At 41.0% G+C, this 20695-nt stretch overlaps 1 protein-coding gene across 7 annotated transcripts in view; it reads right to left on the bottom strand.

Annotated features, from left to right (window-relative positions):
- Window positions 1–16524, bottom strand: part of LOC110488552 (mitogen-activated protein kinase kinase kinase kinase 4) — a 58854-nt gene extending 42330 nt beyond the window's left edge. For 4 of the 7 annotated variants that reach the window (XM_036942677.1, XM_036942678.1, XM_036942680.1 and 1 more), the window contains exons 1-3: window positions 16317–16522; window positions 15748–15813; window positions 2156–2212 (exon numbers count right to left, since the gene is read on the bottom strand). In XM_036942677.1, coding sequence (XP_036798572.1) covers window positions 2156–2212; window positions 15748–15813; window positions 16317–16373 — 180 coding nt within the window. In that variant the 5' untranslated portion in view covers window positions 16374–16522. Of the gene's footprint in view, window positions 1–2155; window positions 2213–15747; window positions 15814–16316 lie in introns of all 7 variants that reach the window. The other 3 variants (XR_005035893.1, XR_005035892.1, XM_036942682.1) reach the window with 2 other exon arrangements.
- Between the last annotated feature and the right edge of the window lie 4171 nt (window positions 16525–20695).

Below are 20695 nucleotides of genomic sequence, written 5' to 3'. Positions count from 1 at the left end.
AAGGATATGTTGATTTGCTTCTTCCCATACACTCTACTGATAGACCCTCACTAAGGCTAAGGGAGGGCTCATGTAGCAGAGTACGTCTTTGGCGTGGAGATAGAAACAGACAGCTTCTCTTTAAGAAGCAGTAGTGTGTGTCAGAGGGGCCTGAAGGGGATTTGTTTCTGTGTGAAACCTTGGAAAAGCATGACACACTTATGCATTGCGTTTCTATTCCCTGGGTTTTTCATACTGTAGTAGGCCTATAGTCAATGGACTGTAACGTGACACTGTCTTTCCTGACAGGAAAACCACAACATCCCTTAGCTACTGCCCAGAACATATCTTAGAAATTCAGCCTAATGTGCTTTGATTTGGTCAAATATGTACATCTACTGTAGACTAGTTCATTCCCCCCCAAAAAACTTAAAAGATTTGTTTACAGTGTATCTTGTGCATATGACCAATTAGACTTTGATTTGATTTACAGGGGATGATAGGTTGTGTGGTTTAATAACGATACTGAGCTCCCAAAAATAATAACAAGATAATCTGCCAATTCACATATTTAACAACAAATACACACCCAAAATAGCCTACTATATAATAATATGAGTGGGAAATTACCTTTTCCCGAAACGGTAGCAGCATAACAGGTTTAAATGGGGACACCGGGCAGTTTTTCTCTCTATTCTCGCCTTACCAACAGCCTCCCTGCTCCTGTCTCCTGACCCCGAGAGAAACAGCCGTTCCATTCAAGATAGGCATTTGACCCTTCATACAGCTCAGTGACCTCTCTTAAAGAATGGTACCTTTCTGTCCTGGAAAGGGAGACAACCACATGCCTTCACTGAACCTTCCTTTCCCTTTAAATCAAACCAGGAAGAAGAGAGGACATTCCTGCTCGGAAAGGACCCGGCACAGCTGCTCTCTGTACAGGACAATGTCTCAATCCCCAAGAGGGGTCGAAGGCAAGTGACCGGGCCGCGGCTGGGCCCTAGGTCTGGGGCCAGGCAGCCTGTGGAGTAGGGGCTAATGAAGGGGGAGCGAGGGAAGGGGAGCGAGGGTGAGGGTAGGGTATGGGGGGGGGGGGGGTTTAGTTATGTGACTGTCGGGAGGGATGTGTTGAAGCAGAGAGTAGGAAGCCTGGGCCCTGGGCCTTCAGTGAGGGGCCATTCAGTTTTACAGGAAATGTCCTGCTATTATCGCCCTGGGCAGATAGACAATACAAGATGGACAGGAAAAGGGCAAAGGCATTTGTGTGCTGAGAAGAGAGAGATTATTGTCCGAGAGCCTGTGGCGTTATCTCCTCTGCTTTTACTCTCTGGGGTTCAATACAATGAGCTGGGCCTTTTAAACTCATCTCGGCACCTCAGACATTCTTTACGTATTAGGCCAATACAACACCTTTAGTTTCAGCCAGCAATTCAAGGCTGATCTAATAAAAAGCAAGTCTAGATCAAAACACAGATATTGGAGAACTTAATATCAGTTTTAATGCTATGTTTTTATGATGATACATTTGAAACTGTGCTGTATTGATTAACTGTGTCTTATATTCTCTGTTGAGTAAAATAATAAGTTGTTGTTCTTCGTGCGGTGTGTTGAACTTCAGTCACTCTATACAAAATTTCAGATTGCACTGCAGAGACTGATACTGTTGATCCTTCCTCAGGTCCCAAAAGTCAGATCTTAGTTTAAAATATACCTCAAAGCCACAAAAAAAAAAACGAATTTAATTAAATCTTTGGCCATGTACACATTGCGCTATTGTAATAACGCTCCTCTTTGTTCTTGTAGCGGGCCAGGAGGGCCAAATCAATCAGTTTCTATACAGTACATAGTCTCATCACCAGGTAGCTTTATTGCCCTGAGGGGAACGAGATGATTAAACTTTCCCTGAACAAACATGGCTCCCAGTGTTCTCACCTGCTGATTGACAGCTCAGGATATAATAACCTTTGGTGCGCCGTGTTAACCGGGCCTCATTTGCATTTCTTAAATAAAACACTGTCTTTGAAGGTAAACTGATCTGAGTGTGAAACCCCTCCTTGCCCCTTTGACTCGGCAGAGTGGCAGTCCCATGGCCGTGGCCCTCCCTACCTATGTCTGGGTGGCTTTTCAGTGCAAGGAGCAAGGGATGGAGACAGGAACCAGGAAGTGGCCTTCTTACCTCTGTCACGTCCATGACCTTGATAGCAGCCAGCTGTCCCGTCTTCACATGTCGCCCCTGTTGAGACACAAGGACAGTCAGTATAACAGTTAGGGACAGAATGGCCATCGGACGCCAATAATATCTAAGACAATCGAGGACACTCAAAGTCTATGATGATGATGGCGAGTATACTGTTAAGAGTTATTCAGCAAATTTGGTACTGTGACCCTAGAACCTTAGGTTACAAAGTCACTCAAGACACATTGGAAAAAGTAAGACAATGAATTTAGTGTATAATAATGACAGTTGGGCTACTTGCACAAACATTATGCAGTAGTTAAGGTTATTGTTGAGACAACCACAGCATTTTATGAAACATATATTTTCTAAACATACACATCATTCAATACAGGGCAACAACCATACTGGCAACTGCAACGGAAAGTCTAGCGCCTAAGACCATGTCTACCAGTCAGGTGAGGTAAATTGAGGAAGGGGAAAATGTAGCTATTTCTGTAACTGAGTCTGGTGGCAGAAAAAGAGGAAGAGAGAGGTAGGAGAGCAGTGAATTTAAAAAAAAACTTTGTGTATGTGTCAGAACCTAAGGAGCAGAAAACTAGGTACAGCAACTCTTAAAGCAATTATTTGCGAAAAGTGTGTAGAGAAAATGGAACACGGGCCTGAGCTGGAGCAGTACATGTTTCACTAGACTGACCTCCATTGTTTGTTTATTTGAAAAATGGCTCATATCATCCAACACAATTGACTGTTGTCTACGGAATATCATGTACATATGGCGAGATTGAGTCACTTGAAAATACCACAAAAATGATGTTATCCACCTGAGAAATCCCAGTTTTACTCCACCAATCTTGAGAACAACTCTTATAACCTATGCTAAGATTGTCATTTCTTATTTCACATACAAAAGCGTACTATATTTCATATGTCTGATTTGGCAAGCAAAAAGTCACACTTAGTATGGTGTAAGAGTTTCAGTAAAATTCTAAAGAGAAAATGAAGCAATACTCCTTGTGAATCTAATTCAAAGAAACAGTTACACTGTCCATCCTGAAAACTGTTGCAATGAATGTCAATTTGTGGGGGAAAAAAAATAATCCCCACGTGAAATGTTTTTCGTAACATATGAGTCAATATCCTATTCTCAAATCAGGAGTGTAGCGAGGAGCATTCAGCTGGGACAATCACATAATCAATACAATGCATTTAGCTGCGTCTCGTAAACCAATAAGAGGCTTCTGTAACATTCCCATTGACTGCAGCCATCTCGTCTATGTTCAGTCACAGCACAGTGGGCTGAGGCAGATTGATGTTCGTCCATTGCACTTTACCGTTATTTTGCAAATGAATTTGCCATTTTGACAGATGCCATACATTTGAGTTACTTAAGCAGTGGAGTGAATGTAATGACTATGACGGTTATTCTCCAAATTAAAAAATAAACAGAACACAGACTACAGGCATAGCAAGCACTTATCATCCAGTATTGTTAATAGCACTGTGCAGTTTTGCTCTAAATGCTAGAATCACCTATCCCCGAGGAGAGAGGAATGGTCCTGAACTTTCATATGTGGCTATGCTCACTGACAGAATGTGACACGACAACTGTAATACAGTGCACTTGTGCACATCTGTAATAAAGTGCACGGAGATGGAGAATAATTGATGGAGATAATTGAGAAAGATCTTAGCAGATAGTTTCCCATGTTAAAGCTTGGAAATGCTGCATATACACTACGAATGATTTATAAAAAACTCAGCAAAAGGTTCAAATCACATTCATGGATATGTAATTTTGTGACAACAGAGCTATTTATTTTAACAACAGCAAGAGGACAACTGTGACCAACATTCCTTTTTTTAATAAGAGGACAGAATGCAAGCAGCATATGTGTCTTTCTTGCCTCAGTGCATTTACACAAATGATTTTTCCTTACTTTGTCATTCGGAATTACCCACTGCAAGCATTTTGTTTGCACATACGTAGCAGATCAAAGACTACCATTCCATTCAATTGTATCCAGGAAGAGCAATTCACACAGCTATACCAGGTGTGAACTACTCACTTCACCCCATAACACAACAATGCTCTCTCTAGTCTGGTGTACAGTGCCTTTGGAAAGTATTCAGACCCCTTGACTTTTCCCCCATTTTGTTAGGTTACAGCCTCATTCTAAAATGTATTAAAATGTTTTTTTTCCCCCTCATCAATCTACACACAGTATCCCATAACGACAAAGCAAAAACAGGTTGTTGAACATGTATTACAAATAAAAATGGAAATATGCCATTTACATACAGTGCCTTGCGAAAGTATTCGGCCCCCTTGAACTTTGCGACCTTTTGCCACATTTCAGGCTTCAAACATAAAGATATAAAACTGTATTTTTTTGTGAAGAATCAACAACAAGTGGGACACAATCATGAAGTGGAATGACATTTACTGGATATTTCAAACTTTTTTAACAAATCAAAAACTGAAAAATTGGGCGTGCAAAATTATTCAGCCCCCTTTAAGTTAATACTTTGTAGCGCCACCTTTTGCTGCGATTACAGCTGTAAGTCGCTTGGGGTATGTCTCTATCAGTTTTGAACATCGAGAGACTGAAATTTTTTCCCATTCCTCCTTGCAAAACAGCTCGAGCTCAGTGAGGTTGGATGGAGAGCATTTGTGAATAGCAGTTTTCAGTTCTTTCCACAGATTCTCGATTGGATTCAGGTCTGGACTTTGACTTGGCCATTCTAACACCTGGATATGTTAATTTTTGAACCATTCCATTGTAGATTTTGCTTTATGTTTTGGATCATTGTCTTGTTGGAAGACAAATCTCCGTCCCAGTCTCAGGTCTTTTGCAGACTCCGTCAGGTTTTCTTCCAGAATGGTCCTGTATTTGGCTCCATCCATCTTCCCATCAATTTTAACCATCTTCCCTGTCCCTGCTGAAGAAAAGCAGGCCCAAACCATGATGCTGCCACCACCATGTTTGACAGTGGGGATGGTGTGTTCAGCTGTGTTGCTTTTACCCCAAACATAACGTTTTGCATTGTTGCCAAAAAGTTAAATTTTGGTTTCATCTGACCAGAGCACCTTCTTCCACATGTTTGGTGTGTCTCCCAGGTGGCTTGTGGCAAACTTTAAACAACACTTTTTATGGATATCTTTAAGAAATGGCTTTCTTCTTGCCACTCTTCCATAAAGGCCAGATTTGTGCAATATACGACTGATTGTTGTCCTATGGACAGAGTCTCCCACCTCAGCTGTAGATCTCTGCAGTTCATCCAGAGTGATCATGGGCCTCTTGGCTGCATCTCTGATCAGTCTTCTCCTTGTATGAGCTGAAAGTTTAGAGGGACGGCCAGGTCTTGGTATATTTGCAGTGGTCTGATACTCCTTCCATTTCAATATTATCGCTTGCACAGTGCTCCTTGGGATGTTTAAAGCTTGGGACATATTTTTGTATCCAAATCCGGCTTTAAACTTCTTCACAACAGTATCTCGGACCTGCCTGGTGTGTTCCTTGTTCTTCATGATGCTCTCTGCGCTTTTAACGGACCTCTGAGACTATCACAGTGCAGGTGCATTTATACGGAGACTTGATTACACACAGGTGGATTGTATTTATCATCATTAGTCATTTAGGTCAACATTGGATCATTCAGAGATCCTCACTGAACTTCTGGAGAGAGTTTGCTGCACTGAAAGTATAGGGGCTGAATAATTTTGCACGCCCAATTTTTCAGTTTTTGATTTGTTAAAAAAGTTTGAAATATCCAATAAATGTCGTTCCACTTCATGATTGTGTCCCACTTGTTATACATGTGGGACACTTTTATATCTTTATGTTTGAAGCCTGAAATGTGGCAAAAGGTCGCAAAGTTCAAGGGGGCCGAATACTTTCGCAAGGCACTGTAAGTATTCAGACCCTTTACTCAGTACTTTGTTGAAGCACCTTTGGCAGTGATTACAGTCTCAAGTCTTCCTGGGTATGACGCTACAAGCTTGGCACACCTGTATTTGGGGAGTTTCTCCCATTCTTCTCTGCAGATTCTCTTAAGCCCTGCCAGGTTGGATGGGAACCGTTCCTGCACAACTATTTTCAGGTCTCTTCAGAGATGTTCGATTGGGTTCAAGTCCGGGCTCTGGCCGGGCCACTCAAGGACATTCAAAGCCACTCCTGCGTTGTCTTGGCTGTGTGCTTAGGGTCGTTGTCCTGTTAGAAGGTGAACCATCGCCCCAGTCTGAGGTCCTGAGCACTCTGGAGCAGGTTTTCATCAAGGATCCCTCTATACTTTGCTCCATTAATCTTTCCCTCGATCCTGACTAGTCTCCCAGTCCCTGCCGCTGAAAAACATCCCCACAGCATGATGCTGTCACCACCATGCTTCACCGTAGGGATGGTGCCAGGTTTCCTCCAGATGTGACGCTTGGCATTCAGGCCAAAGAGTTCAATCTTGGTTTTATCAGACCAGAGAATCTTGTTTCTCATGGTCTGAGAGTCTTTAGGTGCCTTTTGGCAAACTCCAAGCGGGCTGTCATGTGCCTTTTAATTTATGGCCACTTTACCATAAAGGCCTAATTGGTGGAGTGTTGCAGAGATGGGTGTCCTTCTGGAAGGTTCTCCCATCTCCACAGAGGAACTCTAAAGCTCTGTAAGAGTGACCATTGGGTTCTTGGTCTCCTCCCTGGCCAAGGTTCTTGTCTCCCGATTAATCAGTTTGGCTGGGCGGCCAGCTCTAGGAAGAGTCTTGGTGGTTCCAAAATTCTTCCATTTAAGAATGATGGAGGCCACTGTGTTCTTAGGGACCTTCAATGCTGCAGAAATGTTTTGGTACCCTTCCCCAGATCTGTGCATCGACATGGCTTGGCTTGTGGCTTGGTTTTTGCTCTGAAATGAACTGTCAACTGTGGGACCTTATATAGACAGGCGTGTGCCTTTCCAAATCATGTCCAATCAATTTAATTTACCACAGGTAGCCTCCAATCAAGTTGTAGAAACATCTCAAGGATGATCAATGGAAACAGGATGCACCTGAGCTCAATTTCGAGTCTCATAGTAAAGGGTCTGAATACTTATGTCAATAAGGTATTTCTGTTTTTTATTTGTAATACATTTTCAACCGTTTCTAAAAACCTGTTTTCGCTTTTGACATTATGGGGTACTGTGTGTAGATAGTTTTATTTCACCCATGTTAGAATACAGCTGTAACGTAACAAAATGTGGAACAAGCCAAGGGGTCTGATTACTTTCCGAAGGCACCGTATTTTACCTTAACAAAACATGAAAAGGGGAGTGAAATGCATAAGGATTGAGAACACTTTGGTTGTCTTTTAATCCCCAAGATGCTTTCTGTACTCTAATATATGGATATTACGAGTATAGGCAGGAGATTTAGCTATCCATTTAGATCCAAGCTACCTATCTAAAGCAGAGTTTCTAACTCAGCTTTGAAAACTATGAACACATCTGGGAAAACCTAGAGAGAGTTTATCTGTTGCAAAAACTGATTGAATAACATTGTTTCCGCATCATTTCAACAACAAAAATTAAATGTGATGAAGTTGAGTCAACGTGGAAAACTGTTTGGATTTGCAAAAAGTCATCAGCCTAAGGGATTTTTGTATTTTTTTCACCCAACTTGTAACCTAAATCTAATGACATGGTGATTTTTTTTGTTGTTGATTTAACATTGAATTCACATTAGACAACTCAAACAAATGTAATTTAAAACTAGACGTTGAACTGACGTCTGTGCCCAGTGGGATAGTATTGTGCAGCTGCACTCTTGCACAATATGCTCGTCTACGTAACCACAGTCTTGCACATCCACAGAAATGAGGGATCACTAATCACTCACATATGTGATAACGATCCGAACCACAGATTGCCTTGGAATAAACCCCTATTTTATTTATGTACAGTTTGCAATAAAAAATAAATACACATGCAAACCTTTGAGTGCCTTTGAGTGATAGCATGTTCATTGCCATTTCCTGCCATTGACTGCCCATGTTTATCTTTGATAGCTGTGTGTACTGTAGGACATCAATGTGAGAAGATACTAGAGAGCGGTCTGTGCAGACTGCTGTTTGGCGGTTGGGCAGACAGCAGCAGGCCACACCATGTGAACAGATTTCTGAAGCAGACACTCAGCACCAGGTTCAATTAGGATGTGGGCCAGTGTTCCCCAAAAGCACGGGCAGGAGTTAAAATGGACACAGCTTCCTGTGCCAGACTAGCAGAGTGAGAGAGCAAGCACATATGGGAAAATAACAAGAGCCCCATAATCAAATCTGATTAAAACATGATTCTCTTTAACAATAACAATGAGCTGAAAACTGTTTGGGCTAATGACCAAATACTATCAATAGACTTCTAGGCAAAGTCACTAATATTTACTTTGATAATAGTCTGATCAGAATAGGATTTTTTTCAACATTTTTATTTTATTTTTTACAATTGCTTTACATAATTACAGATGTATTTGACTTCTGTAGAAAAACATGTTAGTCACAAGAGGGATTGTGGCACACAGTCTTGCATTGATCAAAAATGAGTCTTAAACATTCAAGCTGGCTGTGTTCCATTGCCACAGGCAAACTCTCCAAATACAAAGCCAAGCTTTTATAGAGGCTATTTCAAAGGGAAACAAAAATGAAGTTGGTTAATAAACGGTTGAAAAATGCTTTTGGTGGTCAGACAATTCACCATCAGTTGTGGGCACTGCAGAGTAGACCATTTTTTACAACATATAGGAATAATTCCTTGGGTTAGTGTAGTTTGAGACCTTGAACATGCATGACATACAGTAGGATAATAGCTAGGTCTCAAGCTCACAAAACGACTGTAGAAGTAGCAGATCATTTGATTTCCCATTTACAAAATGCTTCTTGTTGCATGCCAGCAAAACCTTTGCCCAACATGTCAGGTTCAATAATAATACATGTAGCTACCATTGTCAACTATTTATTCATGTTGTAAAAATACACTTCACTGGCATTGTATGCATGCTGCCCCAGAGTCATTAGTATTTGACAAATAATGATTGCAAGCATGTGCACATGATCCAAAGCAAGCCATAAAGAGACTGCATGAGAGCACATTCCTACTGCTGATCAAAGGAGAGGAGAGAGAAAAGAGCAAACTGTCCACTAATCGGCCCGCGGCTCAAACCCCTACAACCTCTTCAGCATTCCACACAACACACAGTCACAGCATGCTCTCTCTGAAACACATTCAATTTGTGTGTGTGTGTGTGGGGGGGGGGACACACGCATTGCATAAATCACATTCCCCATTCTAATAAAGAGACACTCGAGCAAGTCATCCAACAAAGAGAAATTGATCGGCTCCTAAACCAAATGTGAAGGGCTCACTTTAACTACTGGCATATGGAAAGTATCCATCTATATTATCTTTTCACTGTCGATATTTTCTGGGTTCAATCAACACTGAAACTCAATCTGCATGGTAAAGACCTAATCTTGTGCAATGAACCTCTCATCACAATACACTTCTTATCAACACCTTAGTAGTGTTGATGGAAGTGCCACTGCCTTTCTTCTGATGGAAATCTGCTTTTTCTCATTCACTACTTTCTGCTTGGTCATTAGACACAATGCGATGGGAGATTATGGGCTTCACAGTTGGGTTAGGGAATAATGAGGAAATCCCCCTTTGGACAGAAATATCTCCACCAGAGACAGGCTGCCCCCCCCCCCCCCCCCCCCCAGTCTCCAGGGTTATCACCCAATACCACAGTTCCTACCCCGTGCGCATGGAGGGCATTCTTCTTCTTTCCCTACCCAAACAGAGGTCTCCTTGGTGGCCACATCTCAAATGGCACCCTATTCCCTATGTAGTGCACTACTTTTGACCAGAGCCCTACGGGAACTGGTCAAACGTAGTGCACTAAACAGGGAAAGAGGTGCCATTTGGGACGCATACAATGAGCCCACATCTCAACACCACGGCGGGGCCCTTTCATGGCCCTTCCAGAGCTGAGGGCACTGGGATAACGTCACCAGATCCAGGCAGGCGTCCAAGTGGTTTGAACAGTGACTGCGGTTCAGGAAGTGTGTGTTGAGAAAGACGCTTCCTCTCTGTAGGTCAAAGTGGAGCCTGCCTGCTTCGTGATGATTCCCGACATACTGGGACTTTCTCAATATCAGACCTTGGAGGCATGCAAGTGACGACAGCTCTCCCGCCTTGCATCACTGTCTTGCTCTGTCACTGCAGTGCAAGCCTGGCCTGACCCAATTTTTCACACTTCATGAGTTTGCATCTCGCAAGATAGGGAAGTACCCATTTAAAAGAGGAATACGCCCTAGATGTAGCCACCCTAAGAACAAAAGGATGAGATATTTCTATATGCAACGAGACAGTCATATTACAATAGGAATGTATCTTTGAACCCTACAAAACTAAGCAAAATGCAACTTTTGAACATTGAAAATGGCACGGATTAAACCATTTACTATACGGCTAATAATTCCACACCCTTGATTACAGTATCCCCAGAAGACACAGATGAGATCACTGGTGCAACAAATCACAACCCATCTCCCACTCATACTAACACAGGAAGGTCACATGATAAGGTTCACCCTGGGATAAGTGAGAGAGATCCTATCACACAAGATCCTCTTTTAATATGAGGTATCTCTAAATGGACCGTCCTATTTTGCTGCCAAAAAATATGAAGATCCCAGAGGATAAACGACCTCAGGGAAACTACGCTCATCATGTGACCCCTTGCTTACAAACCACCCTTTTAACCAGCATGGATGGGTCTCTGTAAGATTTACTATGTTAAGAAAGCGTTCTGACATACAAGTTGCAACACCCTAAAAGCTGAAGAGATTAGGGGAGTTGGGGGTTCTAAAAATGAAACCAGCGAGACACAAGATAAGAACAAGATGATCCAAAACACTTACAAGAGAAAAAAAAGAGTATTCAGCGTTTAACAATGAGATGATAACAATGCTGTGTTAAATAGCAAAACAGGACAGGGTAAAAAATAGCCTCCCATGTAAGTGAAGGCAGACTGGAAACAATAGATCAACACTGGTGCCAAGTCAGCTTCTTCTGAGCATAACAACAAACCAGCTACCTTAGAATAATAAAACTGCATGGTATTATCAGTATTATATGAACTGAAGCAGTGGAGGCTGCTGAGGGGAGGACCGCTCATAATAATGGCTGGAATGGTGCAAATGGAATGGCATCAAACACATGGAAACCACGTGTTGGACGAATTTGATACCATTCCACCTATTTTATTTGTATTTATTTTTTATTTATTTAACTAGGCAAGTCAGTTAAGAACAAATTCTTATTTTCAATGACGGCCTAGGAACAGTGGGTTAACTGCCTGTTCAGGGGCAGAACGACAGATTTGTACCTTGTCAGCTCGGGGATTGCTCTAACCACTAGGCTACCCTGCCGCTCCAGACGTTTCCACAAGCTAGTCCTCCGCAATTAACGCGCCACCAACCTCCTGTGAACTGAAGTCATATTATTTTCTAATAGATACCATGAGCGAGAAATAATCAAAGAATAGTAAGTCATATGTTGTTTGTATTTTGTGTTGCTTGCAATTGCTATTAATTATTGAATTTGGATACATATTATCTCATCTTTCATGACGTATTATGGATTGGAGTGTTGAAGAACAGACATTGAACATAATTTGACAAAGGTCACCCATCTGAGAGAGTTTACTGGGTGGACATTCTCATCAGTGTTTCTCTTGGCATGACCTCTGCCATTTCCACTGCTCTCACCAAAGATCACACCACACATCATGTTAACAACAGCATAGCTTTGCATTGCAAACTGCTGAAGATCTACCATGAAGTGTACTGTAAGACTGAAGAAAATCAGATGCTAATTTTACCAGTGTATTGCTTTGGGACACCGATAAAGTGATAGTCCTTTATTAAGGCCTTCGAAGAAGCAGAGAAGCAAACTAGACTGTTCTTTGTTTTCTCAGCCTGCCAGTAATTGTCACGTCTTATACATTCAACATGGAACAAAACTGTGGCATCGATCAGACATCTACCCTGAAATCCCAAGGGGACGGATGATTAAAACTGAGACTTCAGACTGTACTGAAAAACAAGACTCGCTGCCTTCAGAACAAGCCCAGTAAACAATTTCAAAATCGATATTTTTCCACAGACGCGCATTCCCTGTGATGTTCTATTTTCAGAACGGGTAAATTGGCAGGAGAAAAGAAAAAGAACAAGATTCTGAGAGGAGAGGAAAGCCACAGATGCCCTGATGTAGTGGCTTCAAAAATAGAATTTCCTTTTACATATGTAGGATCTTAATGTGAGCCAGTTTGCTACAACAGGAAATTAATCCTTGAGCAACAGAAAATGTGAATTATTACGTGGATTATAACTAATGTATATTCTTGTAATGGGTTGATACACTTTTCATATGGGAAAATCAAGTCTGAAATTTCTAAGTAGAAATGACAAACTTCAGAAGCCTTTTGAAACCTCAAATACACTACACATTTTACATTTCCTGCATTTCAACAGGGTGATCCAATTAAGATCCTACATCTGTACACTGTGACCAATGCCCTCTACCTGTCTGTAGCCAACAACCACTACTCTACTAACGTAATGAATCTATGCTGCCTGCAGAAAACACCCACAACCTCATGTTTCTCAACAATAACCAGGTTTCCATCCAACATCTTTATGCAAATAAAGTACATGCCGGTAAACTTTCCAAATGCCAAAAAAACAAAATACGCAAGACAAGGTGGGATCTTTTTGTGCCAAAATATTGATATAATAACCATAATTTCGAAGTAAACTTGGGAGTCATGTGATGATATGTTGTGTGGTCCTCCACTATGACTCGGGAAAGCATACAGTTTATTAAGCGACAGTTTAAATAAGCTATGATGAACTTCATAGGGTGGTGAAAGTGCACTGTGAGGAGCTTGATGCTCCTTTCCAATAAATACAGATGGTCTTATTCTGGTGACATGATGATCAATGCTTGGCTGCCGTTTGACCAATAAAAAAATTTATCTCACCATGTAGGCTATGCCCGAATTGTATCTGCGAGCTGTTGGCTAGCGCGCAAGTGCCAAGACCACCCGTGGGCACATTTAGCTTTAAAAAAAAAAAAATTGTGACAAAACCATTAGTAAAGTTGAAAATGCGATGGAAATCCATTTAACCTGTATTTTTTATTCAGTAACAGCCAAAGTTATTTTTGCACTAGGACATCACAATCCGCAACAAGTCAATTTTATGGAAAAACATCTCTGGTGATAAAATGCTCATATTGTTTTTATGCAGATTTTAGAATATTCACATGAAAATCTGCCACAAATTGGATAGAAACCTAGCTACAGACAAAATCTGATGCACTTCTTGGAAGTACATAAGGTGTTATAAACCACTTAGATGTGTTACACCTCTTCAATAAATGTGTTATTATTTATGGTTTCACAGATCCTCAAAATGATTCTACAGCTGCACCACTGAGAGCATCTTGACTGGCTGCATCACCGCTTGGCAAGGCAACTGCTCGGCATCTGACCACAAGGCACTATAGAGGATAGTGCGTACGGCCCAGTACAACACTGGGGTCAAAATCCCTACCATCAAGGACCTCTATACCAGGCGGTGTCAGAGGAAGGCCCGAAAAATTGTCAAAGACTCCAGCCACCGAAGTCATAGACTGTTCTCTCTGCTTCCACACGGAAAGCAGTACCAGAGTGCCATGTCTGGGACCAAAAGGCACCTGAACAGCTTCTACCCCCAAGCCATAAGACTACTGAACAGTTTATCAAATGGCTACCCGGACTATTTACATTGACCACTTTATTATTTATTTACCTTAATTGTTTTGCACTGAGTCCCTTACACTGGCTCTATGCACACTCAATAGACTCTACTCACAGTCACACATACTACACTGACACTCCAACACACACACACACACACACACGCACACGCACACACACTACATCTACTCACATCCTCTCACAAAACACACACACACTTGCATATTGACACCATACACACACACACAATGACACATAGACACACTTCCCATACGCTGCTGTTACTCTGTTTATTATATATCCTGATTGCCTAGTCACTTTTACCCCTACCCACATGTACATACTATATTATCTCAATTAGCTCAACTACCTCGTACGCCTGCACATTGACTTGGTACTGGTACTCCATGTATATAGCCTCGTTATTGTTTTTATTGTGTCGCTATTTCCTTTTTTATTTAGCAAATATTTGGCTTACTTTTTAACTCTGCATTGTTGGGAATGGCCTCGTAAGTAAGCATTTCACTGTAAAGTCTACTACACCTGTTGTATTTGGAGCATGTGGCCAACAAAATTTGTAATAACTTAATATGATTGTCTTTGAGTTAGGCCCACCACTTTCTTTAGATTATTCTAGTGAAACAAAATGATTCAGAGATTAAAATCCAAGAAACAATCAGCAATATTTCTCATACATGTAAACAATACAGAATGTATGACCGTGACTTAATAAACACATTAGAGGGAAAGTGTTTGGCTGGGTAATTAAAGTGCACAGTACTACTAAACACACTTCTTGGATTTTATATAACCTAAAGAATGGCTAGGAATTTGGAAAGTACTTTTCGGGTAGTTTGAGTGGAGGATAAGCTATTGCTCTGTGTAAAGTCACTGTTCCTGTTAACATGGGGCTGAAACTGTGCACTGCACACAGAAGTGGAAAAGGAAGTCTTCTGGACACTAATGGCCAACTCTGACATTGATCCACATGACAGGAGATGTATTTAATTCAGCTGAGATACCTGCAGAAACTGACAGGCTGTGTACTACATCAACAAAACATCACAGTCTATTTATTGGTACTATGTTAACTAATGTGTAGGGACTTTCGTGCAATTTTGAATATAACTAGACAAAATGAGATTTTCTCCAGTGATATTAAAATAATGTACACTTGATAATGATAGATATTCTTTATCTTCTTTGCACTGGATCTTGAACAGGTTCCTTTCTTGTAAATCAAAGGCTTGTGCAACCTAAGGTATCCACCCAACTGCTACCTTACGCTCTGAGTTGACACATATGTGAGAACGTGGCAAGAACTACTCGAAAGGCCCAGCTTTGTCAAGATAATTTAAAACATCTCAATTGTTTAAAAAAAAATAACCACAAACCATCACTGAAGGGTTCAGTTAAGCTGATTTCGATAAGGAAGTTGACTCCACCCAAGAGTGTTGAAGATGCTTGTGTTGGTAAGCCAATTTAGGTCACAGTTTCTCTCACTGTTTCTTCTCACTTAGTGAGTGCTTTCATGGGAACTACACCAAGTTTCATGCCATCAACTGCTGACAGCTATATTATTATGAGTAGTATTGCTTTATTCATTTTCTTTCTTTTTACTTAAAGATTAAGAGGGTGCCATACAATGTTTGCATAGTATATATTGCTATATGCTCCTTAAAATGCAAATCATTGCAACTGACAACACAACTGCAATTGTAATCATGGTCAAAGACAAGAATAGGAGAGTGGGTCTGACACAAACTACAAACCTTGTAGACTTGCCCATATGTTCCATTTCCAACCACTTCTACCAGCTCAAATATTCCAGCAGGATCCTGAAACAAGACGACAACATTACATTACTTCAAATGAAATGGAAGAGCACAAAAATATACAAATAAAGTAATTTTGAATTAACCTTATGTTTAATAATATCTGACCTTTAGGTCATCATGGTTTATTGCATGGCATAGCTGGCTACAAGTATGTTCCATTTGTTCACACTTGTAAAATGCTAACATGTCATATTACTAAATCTTACTTTAAAAAGTTACTACTTCTGAAACAGCTGTAAATCCAGTAAACCAAAAACATATTAACTTCTGAAAGCGAAACGAACCCGAAAACTGTAAGATTCATGGATTCTTAAAAGCCTACTGTGACATGAAAGCTCTAACTTTTTGTAACAAAGTAGCTAGCTAACTTCATTTTACGTAAAGTTTCCTGAAATGACTTAAATAGAGATTGAAACTGTGTAACCCACATCTGCAGCAACAATGTTTACACAAAGGTCTGTCTACATTTCAGTTAATTAGACTCTGGCATATCCAGAACTCACCCTCAAAGCAGAGAGATCAATATTGTCCAGACTTCGTGTTGTGCAGTCGCGCGCCATAGCTATGACTTTGTCCGACTAATGCACCTATAAAGAGTACATGTACTTGATTTTGCAAAAGTTAACGGTTTCGGCGTGTCAGTCCATACTGTACTGTTTCTGCAGCGTCTCTCACTAGCAACCAAAACAGGGGTGTAATCATTAGTACAAACAGTTGGTTTCTATTGGACAAAGGTAGGTTCCTCCCCGTTTCGTTCCGTTTGCTTAAATTTAGAAATGTTTTGAAACCAACTTGGCGTAATGAATACGCCCCAGGAAACTTCTCAACCAGCGAAACCCGGAAAATTCGGAGGAAGCTTTAGCCCCCCCTACTCTTCCGAAGAAAACCAAATTCGAAAAGTTAACTTTTTTGAACAACTTTATCCCCTGTTGAACAACTTTATCCCCATGTTAAATGCAAAATAAGTTGTTGATTGTTCAACGCTTCAGTTAAAAACAAGTCTTTATAGTTTTACCAATAACACAAAATAGTTGGCCAAGCATAGTATAATGTTGTTGTATTACTGCAAAGGAGTGATGTTGATTTATGGTGGGAAAAATGAGTCACATATCCTACATAATGATTTCAAATCAAATTTTATTTGTCACGCGCCAAACACAACAGGTGCAGACTTTACCGTGAAATGCTTACTTACAAGCCCTTCCCAACAATGCAGAGTTAAAAAGTAAGAAAAATATGAACTGTGAAATATCAAAAGCATTGTATACATTTTCACGACGCAAAAAGACAAGAGATTTTGCTGTAAAATTCAGCTTCTGTGCATTGCTATGCTGTTCCTACAATCCTTCCTGACTAACATGGCTGTGCTGAATGACTGACTCACATGGTTAGATGACTAGCTTGTCTCTGTGACTGTATTATTCTGCGACCGGTGGCAGGAGCAGCGCAGGGCGAGAGGCAGCTGACCCCTGAACAGGACCACTGTGTAAGGCCACAGAGGGCCCATTCTCTAGCCAGGACACAAACAATGCAGAGCCATTATGAATTAGCAGATAGTAATTTCTTATGCTATAATGGCATTCGTATGTAAATTTGAATTAGAGAATAAATGAGAGTTTGAGAGAGATGGTTCTGTGTCTGCCTGCCTGAGAGTTTAAACATGGATGTTTTAACATAGAGGGGATCCAATGTTGTCGGAGTGAGTTTGACATTTGTATTTTTATGCAGCCACCTCATTGCCATTCTCTCCACTGCCCATAAAGGACCTGAAGTAGTACAACAATGCATTCCTATGAAAATAAAAACACACTTCCACCATTCAGTTCTCTACAAGTGGCATACTGCAATGATTCACAGATTCTGGTAACCTTCCTGCCTTACCCCAAAGCAAATTTTAGGGGGGTGCATGGGGAGGAGGGTTAGGAGAATGGTCTGGATTCAAATGCCTCTTGAACTTCGGCCAGATGGTTCAACTTGTGCCAGTTGCTCTCAAACAGCCAGCATATGCCGACACAGAGATTTTTCAACTGAGTGCCTGACTGTCCCTGGAAACAGACAGACAGTGTAGTTATGACATTTTCCCCTGGTGTATTTGATTCCTCTTCTTCCAATGTTCAGACAGATGCCTGGACTCTTAAACTGTCTCACAACCCCCTGACTTTTCACTGTTCAGTTTGGAAACTGATGTGTCATTCATGGGTCATGTTTGAAAGTAGACAAATAAGTGGCCTTTCTTGAGTAGGCTAAATTGCCTTGTCTTGACATTGTATAAATAACATAACTCCACTGGTTTTCAGCTGCAAAGCATGGCCTTGGGGACTGGCGTGCAAGACAGTGTGCGACCGAAATGGCACTATTCTCATATAGTGCACTACGTTTGACTAGAGCCCTATGTGTCATGGTCAAAAGTAGTGCACTACAAAGGGAATATGGTGCCACTTAGTGCGTACACAGACAAAGATCGCTGCATCTGCTGCAACATGATACATTCAGCTGGTTCTGTTTCATGCAGAATAATGACATCAGCTTGTAGTAAAAATATAGGCAAACATTTATGCATTGACGGCGGGGTACCGCGAAACTGCCCTACACCACTGTGTATATGAAAATATGCTGCTGTGTCACATTTGCCAGATGCAGTATGTTTTGGTCCTTGGTTTGACAAGACACACCCATACACACACATTCATACACACACACCAGGGGAGGCTACACGGAGGAGGAAGGGGAGGACCATCCTCCTCAGTGAATTTCATAAAATGTAAATAGTGAAACATTTAAAAAAGTTATCCTTTTTAGATAAAACTATACTAAATATATTCATGTCACCAAATAATTGATTAAAACTGTTTTGCAATGAAGTTGCAAACTGTTTTGCACTGTTTTGCAATGAAGTTCTACAGTAGCCTCAGCAGCACTGTAGGTGAGCACCATGGTGTAGCCAGATGACATTTGTCTTCTGTCCTCCTCTAGGTACATTGACTTCAATACAAAACCTAGGCTTACACTAATTATGACAACTTCTGGAGGACATCCTCTAACCTATCAGAGCTCTTGCAGCATGAACTGACAATGTTGTCCACCCAATCAAAATCAAAAGATCCAAGAACGAATCTAGTACTGAAAGCATAAACTACAGCTAGCTAGCACTGCAGTGCATAAAATTGGGGAGTAGTTGACTCAAAGAGAGAGAAAGACAATAGTTGAACCGTTTTGAACAAATTCATTTTTCCAAAATTAAGGAGAAGCAAGAGAGTGAGTGAGAGAGATAGAGAGAGCTGGAGAGATAGATGTATTTGGTAGAATTTTTTAAAAACTTTCACTTGCGAATGCAGCTATCTAGTTTAGCCTACTCAAACACCCGGCTCAAACAGAGAGGGGTGCTATGTAAGCTATCTGGCTATGGCTATCCAACACTGGAACTCTTCCAAGTCAAGGTAAGCTTTTGGTTTTATTAATTTATTGCCACTGAGGCCCACCAGTGTAACAAATAAACTGCTTTCTGACTGTACACTGTACCGCATGATTGTAGCTAACGGGTTTACTAACGTGTTAGTTCTAGTAGCTGTCTTGACTATGACGTGACAACAATGTAGGCTGTGCGTAGCAATTATAGCGGTCATGATATGAAGGTTTGGCTGGGTGGGTACGGGGAAAATGTGAGCATCAATCATGTAGTAGCCTAAACCTATTGACGTTACATTGAGCTGGGTAATTGGACTATGAATGACAGTCATCCAATATGCTGTAATAGAAATAAAGCCATGCTCATAAAAAAAATAATCCTCCCTGTCACTGTCACTGACACACACACACACACACACACACACACACACAATACACACTGCCTTTTCTCATTCCTGTTTGCTACCTAAACATTTCTGATATCCACAAGATGGTGCTGTTGAATGTGATTATTTATGTATGTAGAAATGGTAAAGCTATAGTGGTGAATGCTGAACCATCAGGTTTTGGCTTCGTACCGGCATGTCATATTAACCTGTGGTTCTGTATACATGCATGCTGAGAGGTAGACTGGGTGTCTGAATCTTTGTTACTACTCATAAAAATGTCCACAAATTCAACATACAAATACAGTTCTCACTAAAAGTTAGGTTTTTCATCCAGTTGGTGACAGTTTTTCATGTGAATATTCTCTATTCCGCATAAAGACTGATTGCGTGATGATTTAGTGCACATAAAATGGACTTCGTCGTTTACATTTTCATGTACTGAATGAAAATCTGTAGTTCAATGTTTTTCCATCGCATTTTCAACTCCACTGATAGTTTTGTCGTGAAATAGTAAATGTGCCCACTCTGGTTTTGGCACATTCTCTCTAGCCAACATCTCGCCCGGCTCGCAGATTTGGTGCAGGTAGGCCAGCCAACATGATGAGATTATTATGGCTAAAGTGGCGGCAGGTAGCCTAGCGGTTATAGCGTTGGGCCAGTAACCAAAAGGTTGCTGGCCTTACCTTGTCAACTCTGCCGTTCTGCTCCCGGGCGCCGAAGACGTGGATGCCCCCTGCACCGCTCTGATTCAGGGGTTGGGTTAAACGCGGAAGACACATTTCAGTTGAAGGTATTCAGTTGTACAACTGACTAGGTATCCCCTAAAACTAGATTATTTTTTATTTGTCAAACGGCAGCCATGATCAATCATCATGTCACCAGAATAAGACCCTCGCCCCCATTTATTGGAAACTGAGCATCAAAGCTCATCACCCTGCACTTTCACTACCCTATCAAAATAATTACAATGTATTGTATCTATAGTCTAATAAACTGCATACTCTCCCGAGTCGTAGTGGGACGACCACACAATATCTTATCGCGTGACTTTAAATTTACTTCGATATGATGGTTGTTTTATCAATATT

This window comes from Oncorhynchus mykiss, chromosome 14 (genome assembly GCF_013265735.2).
Source record: "Oncorhynchus mykiss isolate Arlee chromosome 14, USDA_OmykA_1.1, whole genome shotgun sequence".
NCBI classification, from domain to species: domain Eukaryota; kingdom Metazoa; phylum Chordata; class Actinopteri; order Salmoniformes; family Salmonidae; genus Oncorhynchus; species Oncorhynchus mykiss.
This window is presented reverse-complemented; position numbering and strand designations above follow the sequence as displayed.